The sequence below is a fragment of the Bos indicus genome, chromosome 5 (assembly GCF_029378745.1).
Source record: "Bos indicus isolate NIAB-ARS_2022 breed Sahiwal x Tharparkar chromosome 5, NIAB-ARS_B.indTharparkar_mat_pri_1.0, whole genome shotgun sequence".
Lineage (NCBI taxonomy): Eukaryota > Metazoa > Chordata > Mammalia > Artiodactyla > Bovidae > Bos > Bos indicus.
Window position 1 is genome coordinate 99273447 of NC_091764.1, and position 16035 is coordinate 99289481.

At 37.6% G+C, this 16035-nt stretch overlaps 2 protein-coding genes across 2 annotated transcripts in view; both read right to left on the reverse strand.

Moving 5' to 3' along the window:
• LOC139183203 (NKG2-A/NKG2-B type II integral membrane protein-like) overlaps positions 1-16035 on the reverse strand; it is a 53116-nt gene that overhangs the window by 17335 nt on the left and 19746 nt on the right. The window lies entirely within an intron of this gene.
• LOC109559662 (NKG2-A/NKG2-B type II integral membrane protein-like) lies at positions 18-7456 on the reverse strand. Its single transcript, XM_019961554.2, has 6 exons — positions 7030-7456; positions 6547-6645; positions 6005-6058; positions 5319-5470; positions 3154-3254; positions 18-2832 (listed from the first exon to the last, which is right to left on the reverse strand). Exons 1-6 carry the CDS (start codon positions 7214-7216, stop codon positions 2715-2717), a joined length of 711 nt encoding a protein of 236 aa, XP_019817113.2. The 5' UTR covers positions 7217-7456; the 3' UTR covers positions 18-2714.

Sequence of the window (16035 nt, forward strand, 5' to 3'; positions counted from 1 at the left end):
GCAGTCCCAGAGTACTTACTTTTTAAAAAACTTTATTAGGTGTTAATTTACAGAACATAAAATATATCCATTTAAAATATATAACTCCATGATTTTAAAATTATTCACAGTTTACAACCATCACTACTTTCAAACTCTAGAAAGCATTCATCACTAAGCAATTTGCAGTCTTTTCCTATTTCGTCTCTTGACAACCCTTAGTAAGCACTAATCTACTTTTGGTCTCTCTACTCCTATTTTTGATATTACATGGAAATGGGCTCACACAGTATGCAATCTTTTAGAAGTTTGAATGCCATAAACATACTGTTGAGCAAAAAAAATGAGACACAAAAGAACAATACCTATATTTGGATGTGTATATGATACTTCAGTGGGGTTTTCCAGGTGGCACTAGTGGTAAAGCGACTGCCTGCCAGTGCAGGAGATGAGGGCTTGATTCCTAGGTCAGGAAGGTCCTCCAGGGAATATGAAATGATAGCCCACTCCAGTAGCCTTTTTTTTTTTTTAATTAATTAATTAATTTAAATTTGAGGATAATTACTTTAAAATATTGTGGTATTTTTCTCACACATAGACATGAATCAGCCATGGGTGCACATGTGTTCCCCTATTCAGAACCCCGCTCTCACCTTCCTCCCTCCCCCATCCCTTGGGTTGTCCCAGAGCACCAGCTCTGAGTATCCTGATTCATGCATTCAACTCGCACTGGTCATCTCTTTTATATATGGGATTATACATGTTTCAATGCTATTCTCTCAAATCATCCCACCCTCGCCTTCTCCCACATACTCCAAAAGTCTGTTCTTTACATCTGTGTCTCTTTTGTTGCCTTGTGTATAGGATCATTATTACCTTCTTTCTAAAGTCCATATATGTGCATTAATCTAGTGTATTGAGGGTTCTTTTTCTGATTTAGTTCCCTCCATATAATAGGCTCCAGTTTCATCCACCTCATTAGAACTGATTCAAATGCTGGGAAAACCAGTAAACCATATGCAAAAGAATGAAACTAGAACACTTTCTAACACCATAAACAAAAATAAACTCAAAATGGATTAAAGATCTAAATTTAACACTGGTGCTGCTGCTGCTGCTAAGTCGCTTCAGTCGTGTCTGACTCTGTGCGACCCCATACACGGCAGCCCATCAGGCTCTACTGTCCCTGGGATTCTCCAGGCAAGAACATTAGAGTGGGTTCCCACTTCCTTCTCCAATGCATGAAAGTGAAAAGTGAAAGTGAAATTGCTCAGTCGTGTCTGACTCTTAGCAACCCCATGGACTGCAGCCCACCAGGCTCCTCCATCCACGGGATTTTTCAGGCAAGAGTACTGGAGTGGCGTGCCATTGCCTTCTCCGAAATTTAACACTGCTGCTGCTAAATCACTTCAGTTGTGTCCAACTCTGTGCGACCCCATAGACGGCAGCCCACCAGGCCCTGCCGTCCTTGGGATTCTCCAGGCAAGAGCACTGGAATACGTTGCCATTTCCTTCTCCAATGCATGAAAGTGAAAAGTGAAAGTTGGACACATTCAGTCGTGTCCAACTCTTAGCGACCCCATGGACTGCAGCCTACCAGGCTCCTCCATCCATGGGATTTTCCAGGCAAGAGTACTGGAGTGAAACTCTTAAAACTCTTAGAGGAAAACAGAGGCATAACACCCTCTGACATAAATCACAGCAAGATTCTCTATGACCCACCTTGCAGAGTAATGGAAATAAAAACAAAAATACAAATGGGACCTAGGTAAACTTAAAAGCTTTTGCACAACGAAGGAAACTATAAGCCAGATGGAAAGGCAGCCTTCAGAATGGAAGACAATAACAGCAAATGAAACAACTGACAAAGAATTAAGCTCCAAAATATACAAGCAGTTCATGCAGCTCAATACCAGAAAAATGAACAACCAATCAAAAAGTGGGCTAAACATTGAAATACGTATAATATCATATATGGAACGAGTCGCCAGTCCAGGTTCGATGCACGATACTGGATGCTTGGGGCTGGTGTACTGGGACGACCCAGAGGGATGGTATGGGGAGGGAGGAGGGAGGAGGGTACAGGTTGGGGAACACATGTATACCTGTGGCGGATTCATTTCGATATTTGGCAAAACCAATACAATATTGTAAAGTTTAAAAATAAAATAAAATTAAAAAAAAAAAGTGGGCCAAAGAAGTAAACAGACATTTCTCCAAAGAAGATATACAGAGGGCTAATAAAACACACGAAAAGATATGTAGCTTTCTTATATCACAAGATCACTCATTACTAGAGAAATGCTAATTAAAAACACAATGAGGTATCCTCTCTGCCGGTCAGAATGGCCACCATAAAAAAGTCGACAAACAACAATTGCTGGAGAGGGTATGGAGAAAAAGGAAACCCTCTTACACTGTTGATGGGAATGCAAACTGGTACAGCCACTATGGAGAAGAGTGTGGAAATTCCTTAAAATTCTGGCAATAGAATCACTCCAGTATTCTTGAATGGAGAATTCCTTGGACAGAGAAGCCTGACAGTCTATGGTCCATGGGGTCTCAAAGAGTCAGACACAACTGAACAATGAGCACACACAATTATATTTCAACTGTTTTTGAAGAACATTCATTATCAGAAAAAATAATATAATTCATTTTAAAATGTATGCAATCAGAATATGATTTCCATTTCATAAAAGGTCAAGTTACCCAACAGCATCCAAACTCATATTTTAATTCTCAAGCTTATGCTTGCAATGGTATGCATTTGGAAACTGACAGTCTTCTGCTTTTATGCCCCATAAAACTTGTACAGCACAGTTACGTTCACCAAGTACATTGTCTGTTATCCTGTTATGGAAAAATGCATAATTCTGTTACATTCTATGAAGACAACTCAAGAAACAATAGCATTTTCCGTGTAACTGTAATACAAGATATTTTGAAAATGGGTAATGAAGTCTTTAATAAAATTTCAGTACGAGCTTGTTACTAGGAAATCGGGCTACAGAGTCGCCTAGTTTTCAACATTGGTATCAACATTTTATTAACTGTCAGTATCTCCCTTCAGCTTTCTATAATTTGACTAAGACAAATGTATTCATGTTATTTTAAAAATATTTCTTTTTTGTATTTTTCCTCCTCTATATAGCATTCTTTTTAAAAACTTACTGTAGTTTGCAAGTGGAACCATTTAGCCACTTCCAAGGACGACCGCGGCCTTCACGAGAGACTTGAATCCACGATATAATTGATAGGGACATCAGAAATTTCTAGCCCAAAATAAAGAATTTTCACTTAAATAGTCATTATGAAATGTTTTTGTTAATTTTTAAATGCAAGTCAAAGGATGTGTTCTTTCATAGCATCTTTCATTCTTTGAACAAATTGAGTATGTTAGATTCTAATCTAACACTAAAAAGCATAGGAGTTGAAAGTTCGAAGTTTTAATAGTGCCATAAATATTAACCACTATCTGTACTTTTGGTTCAAAATTAACTCAACATTTATACTTATCAGTGTCACTGTGTTCTAATGTTAATAAGGAAAATTCCTTTTTTTTTTTTCCACAGCCATTTAATAAAGGGAATATTTACAAAGACATGAATTAGTTGTAGGGATCCCACAAAGAATACACCTTGCATAACAACTTGGGGAGACTTACAGCTGTGAACCGCATCTAACATTAAGCCTAAGGGATAAGAAGGTGGAATAATTCAATATGTGCAATGAGGAAAATTCTGATTCATATAATTTCATTTTTCCTCATGTCAAAACTAACATAGCAAGGCTTTAAATAAGTCTTTAGATTCCATGACATTCATTTTTCTGGATATTGTGACAGTACCAGTGGATTTCTCTACTATTATATGTTTCTCAGAATTTCAGTTTTAGAGGGAAATTAAGGAAATGAAATTGAGAAAGTAAGTGACATGAGAGCCGGATTTGGTTTTCTGAGCCTGACACCATTCTTTGACTAGATAAACCTCAAAGCCATTTGTTTCTGTATTGGTGGAATCCAGTGGACCAGACAAGGGGTCAGAGACTCATTTCTCTCTGCTCCTCCCTGCTAAGTTCAACTGTAAACATGGGACTAATGAAAGACATGAGAAAAGAGAACTCTGAAAGGTGGAAAGAGAAGGGTGATGTGGCTTGAGACTTCCTAGCAGCCCCACTCCTCTGTAATCACTAATCACTTCTCCGTGATGAGAAAACAAGGTGGGAGGTGAGGGAAAGATAATTAGGTGCATCTTGTATCTCCCCACCAACCAGGTGAAAGTGACCTAGGCCTCTTACTTCCCAAACACCCCATACCTAACCTAGCTGTTGGGGCTGGCACAGGTAATCCGTTCCTCCTGTGTATTGAGAGAATCGTGTAGACAACACCAGGTAAGCCTTACAAGGTAATCCATCAGGACACTTACTAACAAGCAGCAGTTAGAGAAACTGCCTCTGTTTCCTCCACTGAGAGACACTAGGGTTGGGTGATAGGGGTGGGAGTGGGACCAGCAAAGGGGATGTCTTGACTAAAACTACTGAAGCTAAGAAGCCTCTTTATCCCTGAGGGTGTAAGACTCCATCTCCACCCAGCGGCATTGGAAGGAATGGATCTTACTGTTGAATTCACACAATGAGCTGTGGAAATTTACAAACTTCACACAAATGCAAAAAGTTGGAGGAACTGCAAAATATCATATGGCAGTGATGAGACAGGGACAACCTGTATGATTCCATGTCCTGGACTAGAAAATGGCAACCCACTTCAGTATTCTTGCCTGGAAAATTCCATGGACACAGGAGCCTGACAGGCTGAAGTTATTGAGGTTGCATAGAGTCGGACATGTCTGAACGACTAAGCACGAACACGGGATTCAAAAACAATCAAAAAGATTCTATAATATCAAAAGTCAAGACAGTGAGTAAATAAGGAGGTGGAGACATGGTAAGATATTACAGAGCAGTGGGGCTGCTGGGAAGTTGAAACTTCTTTTCCATGATCTGATGTGCAATTACACAATTCTATAGGCAAAATCATATGTTTATTTTCCTCGATGTATGGTAAAATTAGACAGCACAGTGTATTTTAGAATTTAATAGCATTTGTAGAAGCATGGTTTTCTATGAAAAGCAAGAACCAGAAATTACTACACATGCATGAATGGTATAAAAATGTAAATAAAGTATCATAAAGTTATATTCCATTGTTTAATGGAATACTAGCAGACCTTAAAATAAACAAGCTACAAATATGTACAAAAGCACAAGTGAATCCTAACAAATATAATGTTGACTAAATGAAGCCTTTAGCAAAGTGTTGGAAACATTTAATAGCTTACCATTTCCTCTTCATTATCTATATAAAGCAGAGTAGAATTCTTAGTAGCACAGGATATCAAACTCTCATTCCACGATTTTGCTTCCAAACTAGCATAATAGCAGTTGTTGGAATATGTAAGCCAGTCTTTTGGACAATGACCACGATGACATTCTGAAGAAAGATTATGAATTACTATTCAAAAACAATTTGAATTTGGAAAATAAAAATTAACTTACATATATGCATAGATATAAACATATGTATACACACACACACACACACACATATATATAATAACATATCTATGCATCCTCAAGGCTGGTACATATAAAACAAATCTCATTCATGCATTCATAGAGAGGGTCTGTCTTTAATATATGGCCCCATATAAAGGAAACACATAGAAATGTCTACTCTTTACATGTCCTAAAAATCAAGAAATGAAACTTCTATTTTAGAATAGCAAAATTATTTGTCTCTATTCATATTATAGCAGGACGAAATTACAGCCAATTGCCAACAATGGATATGGTGATCATATAATTGCATAGGGAGAAGCACTCTCCTATAATCATTTATATGAATGTTTATTGCCTGATTTTAGGAATTATGTTCTATCCCCAAATCTATTCTTATTTTCACTAGCCTAAGATAGAGACAAAAATGAATTGTATTCATATCAGAACTTTGAAAATCATTATGTACCTTTCTGGAGCCTTGTTATGAGAGAGGAGTAATTCTGTTCCTGTATTACAGGAGCTACAAAATTAATCATTAAAAAGTTAATATTACTTTAAATGAATCATAATGATTTTAGTTTATGAGCTTGAGAATTCAGTTTATTGTTTAGAAATAGAGTAATCTGAAATAAAACTGATTTAGCAAGAAAAATTAACTAGGTAATGAAGACTTGATGGAAAAAAAATATTTCAAAAACCTAACGGAACAAACTTCACCACGTCTTACAGTATTTGCTTTAATCTCAAGAATTAATTTGTATTTCTCAAAAAGATCTTTAAACCTCCTAAAGCATGCTTTTGAGTTATAAAGTCAGAATATACATATACATGCTGTCTGTAATTCTCCTGTGTTGTATATTTCTGACAAATTAGATATAACATATTGCATTTATTCTAAATGCATGTATTTTAATGATAGGCACATTCTATAATATTATGAAATGTTTAGTGGCATTGACCATCAGTAAAGTGATAAGTTCCCTTACAGTTTTTCAAAAACGTACTTACAAGGAGTAACAATGATCACTGTCACCACAGTGGACATCAAGACGAGGCAGATGATTCCCAGGATCCCAGCAATGAACTTCTCTGGAGGTGATGGTGAACCTGCAGGGACAGAAAAGGAAACTGAGAAAGGAGTGATGGGGACAGCTCTTCAGAGTTTACATACACAAGAACCCACACGAACACAGAGTTATGGATATAAACTTGGACCCCAACCCATTTTGACCACAGTAGTCTTTCTCTCAGAATATACCATTGCGTTTTCAGCAAATATAAGACTATATGAGTTGCTGATCAAAGACTTCAAATTATAGTAATGCCAGAATAAAAGTAGTCCTCCGATTTCACATCAGAATCCCATATCCAGCTTTAAGTTCTGTTCCTCAAAGTGAAAAATATGTGAGCTTATCCCCTACTCTTCCTCCACACCTCTGCACCCCACTGCACATCCTGGAACAGTTGCATGTGTGTCTAGTAAGTGTTTACCTTTGGAGCGGTGATTCCTGTCGTTCCCATGAAGATTCTGAGGAGCATTTTGAAGATTTAATTCTACATATGTTAATTCCTGCTCAGTCATTGAAATGGAACTTTTAGAAACCTTAGGTTTTCTTATCTGCCTCTTTGAGTTCTTGACTCCCTTCAGTTCTGCATAGATTGCTCCTTGGTTATTCATCTCTGCAGCTGAGTGAGATCAAGGACTGTGCTTGAAGTGAACTGAGGTTGAGTGGTGTATGTGAGATAAGCACCCTAGTACAATGACACAGGTGGGGCTAAGCGCTTAGTGCTCACTTTGCAGCTGAACAAACTTAAAGCCTGGTAAATTCCTTACAACTGTAAACAAGTTTTTCACGATAGAATGCTTTTTTGAAAAAGATATTCTATATTTGACGCATATATTATTGATTCAAACAGTGAAAAGCAATAAATTAGGGAGGAATAAAGAAGTTCATGAACAATAATATCTTTATTAAGTCAGATTCCATGGAAATATTTTAAAACCTTCATAGTGCTTGTGTTAAAATTAAAATGTTCTGTTAACAAGAGAGATTCACCCATATTTATGATACTTTTGAAATTTAATAATGGTTACAAACAGTTCTTTAAAGATGAGGAGAGAGTAATGTTGACATATACAATAATTTCCTACACTAAATTACATTATTTGTTGACTTACATTTATTGATGAAAAAGGATAACAAATGGTCTTTATTTCAAATGGTTGAGGAGTTCTGAGAAAGCATTAAAAACTGAGGAAATGCTTCATATATTGGAAAGTGTTACATGACACATTAAACATATATAACAAAGTAATATGAAAAATAAAACAATAGGAAAGACTAAAAATATTTATTTTACAAAAGTAGTTGATAATTGATTTAATGACTAATATCTGAACCCACAACATGATAAACATGTATAGGTCACTTATGGAAGAACACTGTTGGTTCAAACTTCCAGAAAGATCTGATAGATGTCCAAGTTAGTAAAGGTCATTTTAGCTGTATAAGTGATGGTAATTACTTATAAAAAATCCAGATAACGTAATTTAATAATTCAGACAATTGATGCAGTAGTCAGAAATATCTGGAAATTAATTATGACTGAAATTTATAATATGTGACCTTCAAAAAGTTATTTACTATCTGGTAACCTATATTATTAATATAAAATGGAAATAAGTTTATGCAATATATAACGTGTGTAACACTGAGCACTCAACCTGGAATTTATAAGTTCTCAGTAATTATCAGTTTTAATTATTATCTTAGTCATCATTTCTATGGTACTATTTCTGATTTACATCAGCCTTTAATTAGTATAACATATCATTTATGCAATGTTTGATTTTTAAAAAATACTTTATTTATGACATTTAAGTTTAAAGTAGCCTTTAGATATATGGCAAAATCAATACAATATTGTACAGTTAAAAAATAAAATAAAGTATATTAAAAAAAGAAGTTACTTCATCTTTAATTTCATTAAAAAATTAGGGTTTTTTTATTGAATCTAAATCATATAGGAGGAATTATGTTTGGCCTTTTGCTATATAATGAATTCCTTTCCAAGAATCTGTTTACAGATGTTGAGCAAAATATGTATAAACATATTATTATACAAAAAAGCTTACCATCTACTGATTATAAAATCCAAAACTAATTGTTCCCTATCATGAGGTCAATAAATTTCACTTAATATTATATACACACCCAAATATGCATGCGTGTATTCACTTGACTAGTATTCTACAGACAATAATTTGAATACTTGGAGAAATCACCCAATATTTGGTATTTTATGGTTATTGTTTATACCAAATTATTAAACAACAATGTTCTACTTTGATTTTGTTGTATATTTACTATAGCTCAGTTGCATCCCCTCTAACATTTGTTAGTTCCCACTACGTGAGACGGTCTAGCAGAGAGACAGGAGAGGAGGGACACATACCTTCTGTTGGCCAGGATGTTGTGCATTCTTTAGTGTGCAGATCAGGTTACTCTCTAAAAAGAGACCTGCTATAGCTGGTAACCAAAGGAGAAATTTAAAAACTTAAAACCCAGTCAAGAATAAGCAATGTCTGTGACCTTCACAGGCTGCCCTGTGAGGCTCAGAGTGAAGCTAGAATGGAAAATATTGATTTGTCGTCAATGTGTCACTTCAGGTTTGAACAGGAAATCCTCACACTTAGGCGAGTTGAAGAGAGTTTAGCTTATCACACACCTCCAGAAAATAGGAGACTTTGGGCTCCAATTAAAAGGACAACTGGACCTCTAGTTGTGTTATTTACATTTTCCATTTTTAAATGCCTCTGAGAAATTGTTATCATATACTGTAAGATCCATTAGATCTGATAAACAGAGTGCCTGAAGAACTATGGATGGAGCTCTGTGACACTGTATAGGAGGCAGTGGTCAAGACCATCCCCAAGAAAAAGAAATGCAAAGAGGCAAGATGGTTTTCTGAGGAGGCCTTACAAATAGCTGAGAAAAGAAGAGAAGCTAAAGGCAAAGGAGAAAAGGAAAGATATATTCATCTAAATGCAGAGTTCCGAAGAATAGCAAGGAGAGATAAGAAAGCCTTCCTCAGTGACCAGTGCAAAGGATAGAGGAAAACAATAGAATGGGAAAGAGTAGAGACCTCTTCAAGAAGATTAGAGGTACCAAGGGAACATTTCATGCAAAGATGGGTACAATAAAGGACAGAAATGCTATGGGCCTAAAGCAGAAGATATTAAGAAGAGGTGGCAAGAATACACAGAAGAACTATATAAAAAAGATCTTCATGACCCAGATAAGCACCCAGATCACTTGCCTAGAGCCAGACATCTTGGAATGTGAAGTCAAGTGGGCCTTAGAAAGCATCACTATGAACAAAGCTAGTGGAGGTGATGGAATTCCAGTTGAGCTATTGCAAATCCTGAAAGATGATGCTGTGAAAGTGCTACACGCAATATGCCAGCAATTTTGGAAAACTCAGAAGTGGCCACAGGACTAGAAAAGGTCAGGTTTCATTCCAATACCAAAGAAAGGCAATGCCAAGGACTGTTCAAACTACTGCACAATTGCACTCATCTCATTTGCTAGCAAAGTAATGCTCAAAATTCTCCAAGCCAGGCTTCAACGGTATGTGAACTGAGAACTTCCAGATGTTCAAGCTGGCTTTAGGAAAGGCAGAGGAAGCAGAGATCAAGTTTCCAACATCCATTGGATCATCAAAAAAGCAAGAGACCAAAAGACTGTTCTATACATCTGTGTCTCTTTTGCTGTCTCGCATACAGGGTTATCGTTACCATCTTTCTAAATTCCACATATATGCGTTAGTATACTGTATTGGTGTTTTTCTTTCTGGCTTACTTCACTCTGTATAATAGGTTCCAGTTTCATCCACTTCATTAGAACTGATTCAAATGTATTCTTTTTGATGGCTTAGTAGTACTCCACTGTGTATATGTACCACAGCTTTCTTATCCATTCATCTGCTGATGGACATCTAAGTTGCTTCCGTGTCCTGGGTATTATAAATGCCATTGAAACATGTATAATATCATATATGAAACGAGTCACCAGTCCAGGTTTGATGCATGATACTGGATGCTTGAGGCTGGTGCAGAGACGACCCAGAGGGATGATACGGGGAGGGAGGAAGGAGGGGGGGTCAGGATGGGGAACACCTGTACACCTATGGCAGATTCATGTTGATGTATTGCAAAACCAATACAATATTATAAAGTAATTAACCTCCAATTACATAAATTTATATTAAAAAAAAAAGCAAGAGACCTGCGGAAAAACATTTATTTCTGCTTTATTGACTATGCCAAAGCTTTTGGCTATGTGGATCACAACAAACTGTGGAAAATTCAGAAAGAGATGGGAACACCAGACCACCCAACCTGCCTCCTGAGAAATCTATATGCAGGTCAAGAAGCTGCATTTAGAACTGGACATGGAAAAACAGACTGGTTTCAAATCATGAAAGGTGTATGTCAAGCTGTATATTGTCACCCTACTTATTTAACTTATATGCAGAGTACATCATGAGAAACACTGGGCTGGATGAAGCACAAGCTGGAATCAAGATTGCTGGGAGAAATATCAATAACCTCAGATATGCAGATGACACCACCCTTTGGCAGAAAGTGAACAGGAACTAAAAAGCCTCTTGATGAAAGTGAAAGAGGAGAGTGAAAAAGTTGGCTTAAAGCTCAACATTCAGAAAACTAAGGTCATGGCATCTGGTCCCATCACTTCATGGCAAACAGATGGGGAAACAATGGAAACAGTGACAGGCTTTTTTTGGGGGGCCCCCAAATCACTGCAGATGGTCACTGCAGCCATGAAATTAAAAGTTGCTTGCTCCTTGGAAGGAAAGTTATGACCAACCTAGACAGCATATTAAAAAGCAGAGACATTACTTTGCCAACAACGGTCCATCTAGTCAAAGGTATGGTTTTTCTAGGAGTCCTGTATGGATGTGAGATTTGGACTATAAAGAAAGCTGAGAGCCAAAGAATTGATGCTTTTGAACTGTGCTATTGGAGAAGACTCTTGAGAGTCCCCTGGACACCAAGGAGATCCAATCAGTCCATCCTAAAGGAAACTAGTCCTGAATATCCATTGGTAAGTCTGATGCTGAAGCGCCAATATTTTGGCCACCTGATGTGAAGAACTGACTCCTTTGAAAAGACCCTGATGCTGGGAAAGATTGAAGGCAGGAGGAGAAGGGGATGACAGTGGATGAGATGGTTGGATGTCATCACTGACTCAATGGACATGAGTTTGAGTAAATCTGGGAGTTTGTGATGAACAGGGAGGCCTGGTGTGATGCAGTCCATGAGATCACAAAGAGTCAGACACAAGTGAGCAACTGAACTGACACACTAGAAGATCTAAAAATTGTGCTATGCTTAGTTCCTCAGTTGTGTTCCAACTCTTTGCAACCCCAAGGCTTCCCTGGTGGTTAAGAGGTTAAAGCATAAAGACTATAACCTGCCAGCCTCCTCTGTCCATGAGAATTTCCCATGCAATAATACTGGAGTGGATTCCCATGACCTCCTCCAGGGGATCAAACATCAAACCCAAGTCTGCTGTAGTGCAGACAGATTCTTTACCATCTGAACCACCAGCCTAAGAATACTGCAGTAGGTAGACTATCCCTTCTTCAGGTTATCTTCCTGACCCAGGAACCCAGCTGGGATCTTCTGCATTGCTGGTGGATTCTTTACCTGCTTACCAGCTGAGCTATCAGGAAAGCCCCCAAAAAATGCACTGCTGCTGCTGCTGCTTCTTCTAAGTCGCTTCAGTCGTGACTGACTCTGTGCGAACGTGTAGACGGCAGCCCACCAGCTCCCTCGTCCCTGGGATTCTCCAGGCAAGAATACTGGAGTGGGTTGCCATTTCCTCCTCCAATGCATGAAAGTGAAAAGTGAAAGTGAAGTCACTCAGTCGTGTCCGACTCTAGCAACCCCATGGACTGCAGCCTACCAGGCTCCTCCGTCCATGGGATTTTCCAGGCAAACATACTGGAGTGGGGTGCCATTGCCTACCTTTATTTAAAAGGAGAAAAACACTTTTGCATTGGGATTCAAAGAAGAAGGAATCCCAAGCCATTTAAAAGTGCTTTTGAAAAGACTCTAAATGGTGTAACTGACATAGAAGTAACTTCAATCCTTCAGTTCAGTTCAGTTCAGTCGCTCAGTTGTGTCCGACTCTTTGCGACCCCATGAATCGCAGCATGCCAGGCCTCTCTGTTCAATTGTTATTGCTATACATTTTGAAGAAAAATTATAAAACACTGGAGCACTGTTGGCCCTTTAGGTGCACAGATCTATGTAGTTCTTAAGAGGAAAAACAAACAAACAACAAGAGCCAAAATGCAATCCTTTTTTGTTGTTGTTTCTGCTTAACTAGCACTTACTTCTGGGGTAAAATAGGGCTCAGACATTCTCATTATATTTAAACATGTAATGATTCTTAAACAATGCTTTTATAATTGTTGCTATGGCTAACAGAATAGATCCTTTTGATTTTGATGCATTTAAAGGGCAACTTTCAAACATTTTAAGATTTTCAATTACAGCTGTCATAGTTTTTTGAATGCCAATATCTGCTTCTTCAGATAATTTAAAGAGAACACAAGAAAGAAATGGAAATCTGCTGTTATTCAAATCAGTCAACCCAATATTGGATATATTTACTGTACTGTATCAATCAGGTTGGATATCCTTAGGATGTTTCTTAAAAATATAGGCTGATATTTACTCACAGTTTGATATTTTGAATTTTTATCTAGAAATGATGTCAGGTAATTTATTTTTAGAGTTTTTGAATTTAGTGATTTCCCACCTGCATGAGAGTCTGAAAGTTGGGCTTTATCTTTCAAGTTTATGTTGGCTGCTAAAGTTCACAAATGGTTTGATCTATGAAATCTTCATAAAATTTGGCATTTTAGTTCTCTATGATTCTTGTCTGAAGGGTGTGAAGTAAATGAAATTCTGAAACCAGTGGAAACTTTCTGTGTGGGAATATTGAATGCTATTGGATCATTGGCTATCTTTTTCTGATATTATATCTCTGAAACCAGTCAAACATATCAACATGGACCCCCTACTCTAAAAGCAGAGGTGAAAGGCCAGTTGAGAGAGCTCGTCCAGGCTGTTTCTGACCAAGCTTGTCCTCCAACTGGTGAAATCTCAAGGCACAGACATAGGTGTGATCAGTCAGTGTGGGCATGTAATCCATGCTTCTGCTGTCACACTGTTGAACAAAGATAGATACAGGAGAACTTGCTATGGATGAGCGATGTAGAATTTGGGAGGTTCTGACTGTTGCAGGAAATAATTTACCTTGGGGTACATGTTAATTACTATCTAATGTTCACAGTACCCACTCCAGTGTTCTTGCGTGGAGACTCCCAGGGATGGGGAGCCTGGTGGGCTGCCATCTATGGGGTCGCACAGAGTCGGACACGACTGAAGCGACTTAGCAGCAGCAGTAGCAATGTTCATGTTATTCTACAGGTGAAGACAAGAATGAATCAAAATGAAAGTGGGTCAAAAATATTTATTGTGCAGAACATAATCTTTTTGTCTCCAGTTTTGGGAAATATTTAATTCATTTTTTTGATGTTAAATTTTGTGGGGTTTTCTCCACAGCTATTGGTGTTACCTACCTCATTAGCAATAAATTTTCCAGTGTTCAAATTCCCTCATCTTCAAATTCGATGCAATCTGAAAGTTTAAATGGCTTGGCACTATGATTATTTTTCTATCAAAAGAAATCCATTTTTGTATTTATAAATTTGCTTTTTAGTGAATATAGTACAAGTATTTGATGGTGAATAAAGCCAAATGAAATATAGTTTGCCTATTATAAGATTTACTCTATAATTTGGCATTGTATGAGGGAGAATATTTCTTGAAAACTAAATGGTAGTGTATTTATCCATTTTATCATTCTTTAATGATTGTTCAAATCTAGATTTCTCAAATTGCAAAGTAACTAAATGGCAAAATATTAAGACATTTTAAAAACCCAAGAATCAATCCTAACCTACTCACTTTCTGCCATAAGGGTGGTGTAATCTGCATATCTGAGGTTATTGATATTTCTCCTGGCAATCTTGATTCCAGCTTGTGCTTCTTTCAGCCCAGCGTTTCTCATGATGTACTCTGCATATAAATTAAATAAGCAGGATGACAATATACAGCCTTGACATACTCCTTTTCCTATTTGGAACCAGTTTGTTGTTCCATGTCCAGTTCTAACTGTTGCTTCCTGACCTGCATACAGGTTTCTCAAGAGGCAGATCAGGTGGTGTGGTGTTCCATCTCTTTCAGAATTTTCCACAGTTTATTGTGATCCACATAGTCAAAGGCTTTGGCGTAGTTAACAAAACAGAAATAGATATTTTTCTGGAACTCTCTTGCCTTTTTGATGATCCATTGGATGTTGGCAATTAGATCTCTGGTTCCTCTGCCTTTTCTAAAACCAGCTTGAACATCTGGAATTTCATGGTTCATGTACTGCTGAAGCCTGGCTTGGAGAATTTTGAGCATTACTTTACTAGCATGTGCGATGAGTGCAATTGTGTGGTAGTTTGAACATTCTTTGGCATTGCCTTTCTTTGGCATTGGAATGAAAACTGACCTTTTCCAGTCCTGTGGCCACTGCTGAGTTTTCCAAAGTTGCTGGCATATTGACTGCAGCACTTTCACAGCATCATCTTCCAGAATTTGAAATAGCTGCACTGGAATTCCATCACCTCCACTAGCTTTGTTCATAGTGATGCTTTCTAAGGCCCACTTGACTTCACATTCCAGGATGTCTGGCTCTAGGTGAGTGATCACACCATCCTGATTATCTTGGTCATGAAGATCTTTTTTGTACAGTTCTTCTGTGTATTCTTGCCACTGCTTCTTAATATCTTCTGCTTCTGTTAGGTCCATACATTTCTGTGCTTTATCGAGCCCATCTTTGCATGAAATGTTCACTTGGTATCTCTAATTTTTTGAAGAGGTCTCTAGTCTTTCCAATTCTGTTGTTTTCCTCTATTTCTTTGCATTGATCACTGAGGAAGGCTTTCTTATCTCTCCTTGCTATTCCTTGGAACTCTGCATTCAGATGTTTATATCTTTGCTTTTCTCCTTTGCTTTTCGCGTCTCTTCTTTTCACAGCTATTTGTAAGGCCTCCCCAGGTAGCCATTTTGCTTTTTTGCATTCCTTTAAGAGGAGAGTGAAAAAGTTGGCTTAAATCTCAACATTCAGAAGACGCAGATCATGGCATCCAGTCCCATTACTTCATTGGAAATAGATGGGGAAACAGTGGAAACAGTGTCAGACTTTATTTTTTGGACTCCAAAATCACTGAAGATAGTGATTGCAGCCATGAAATTAAAAGACCCTTACTCTTTGGAGGGAAAGTTATGACCAACCTAGATAGCATATTCAAAGCAGAGACATTACTTTGCTAACAAAGGTCCGTCTAGTC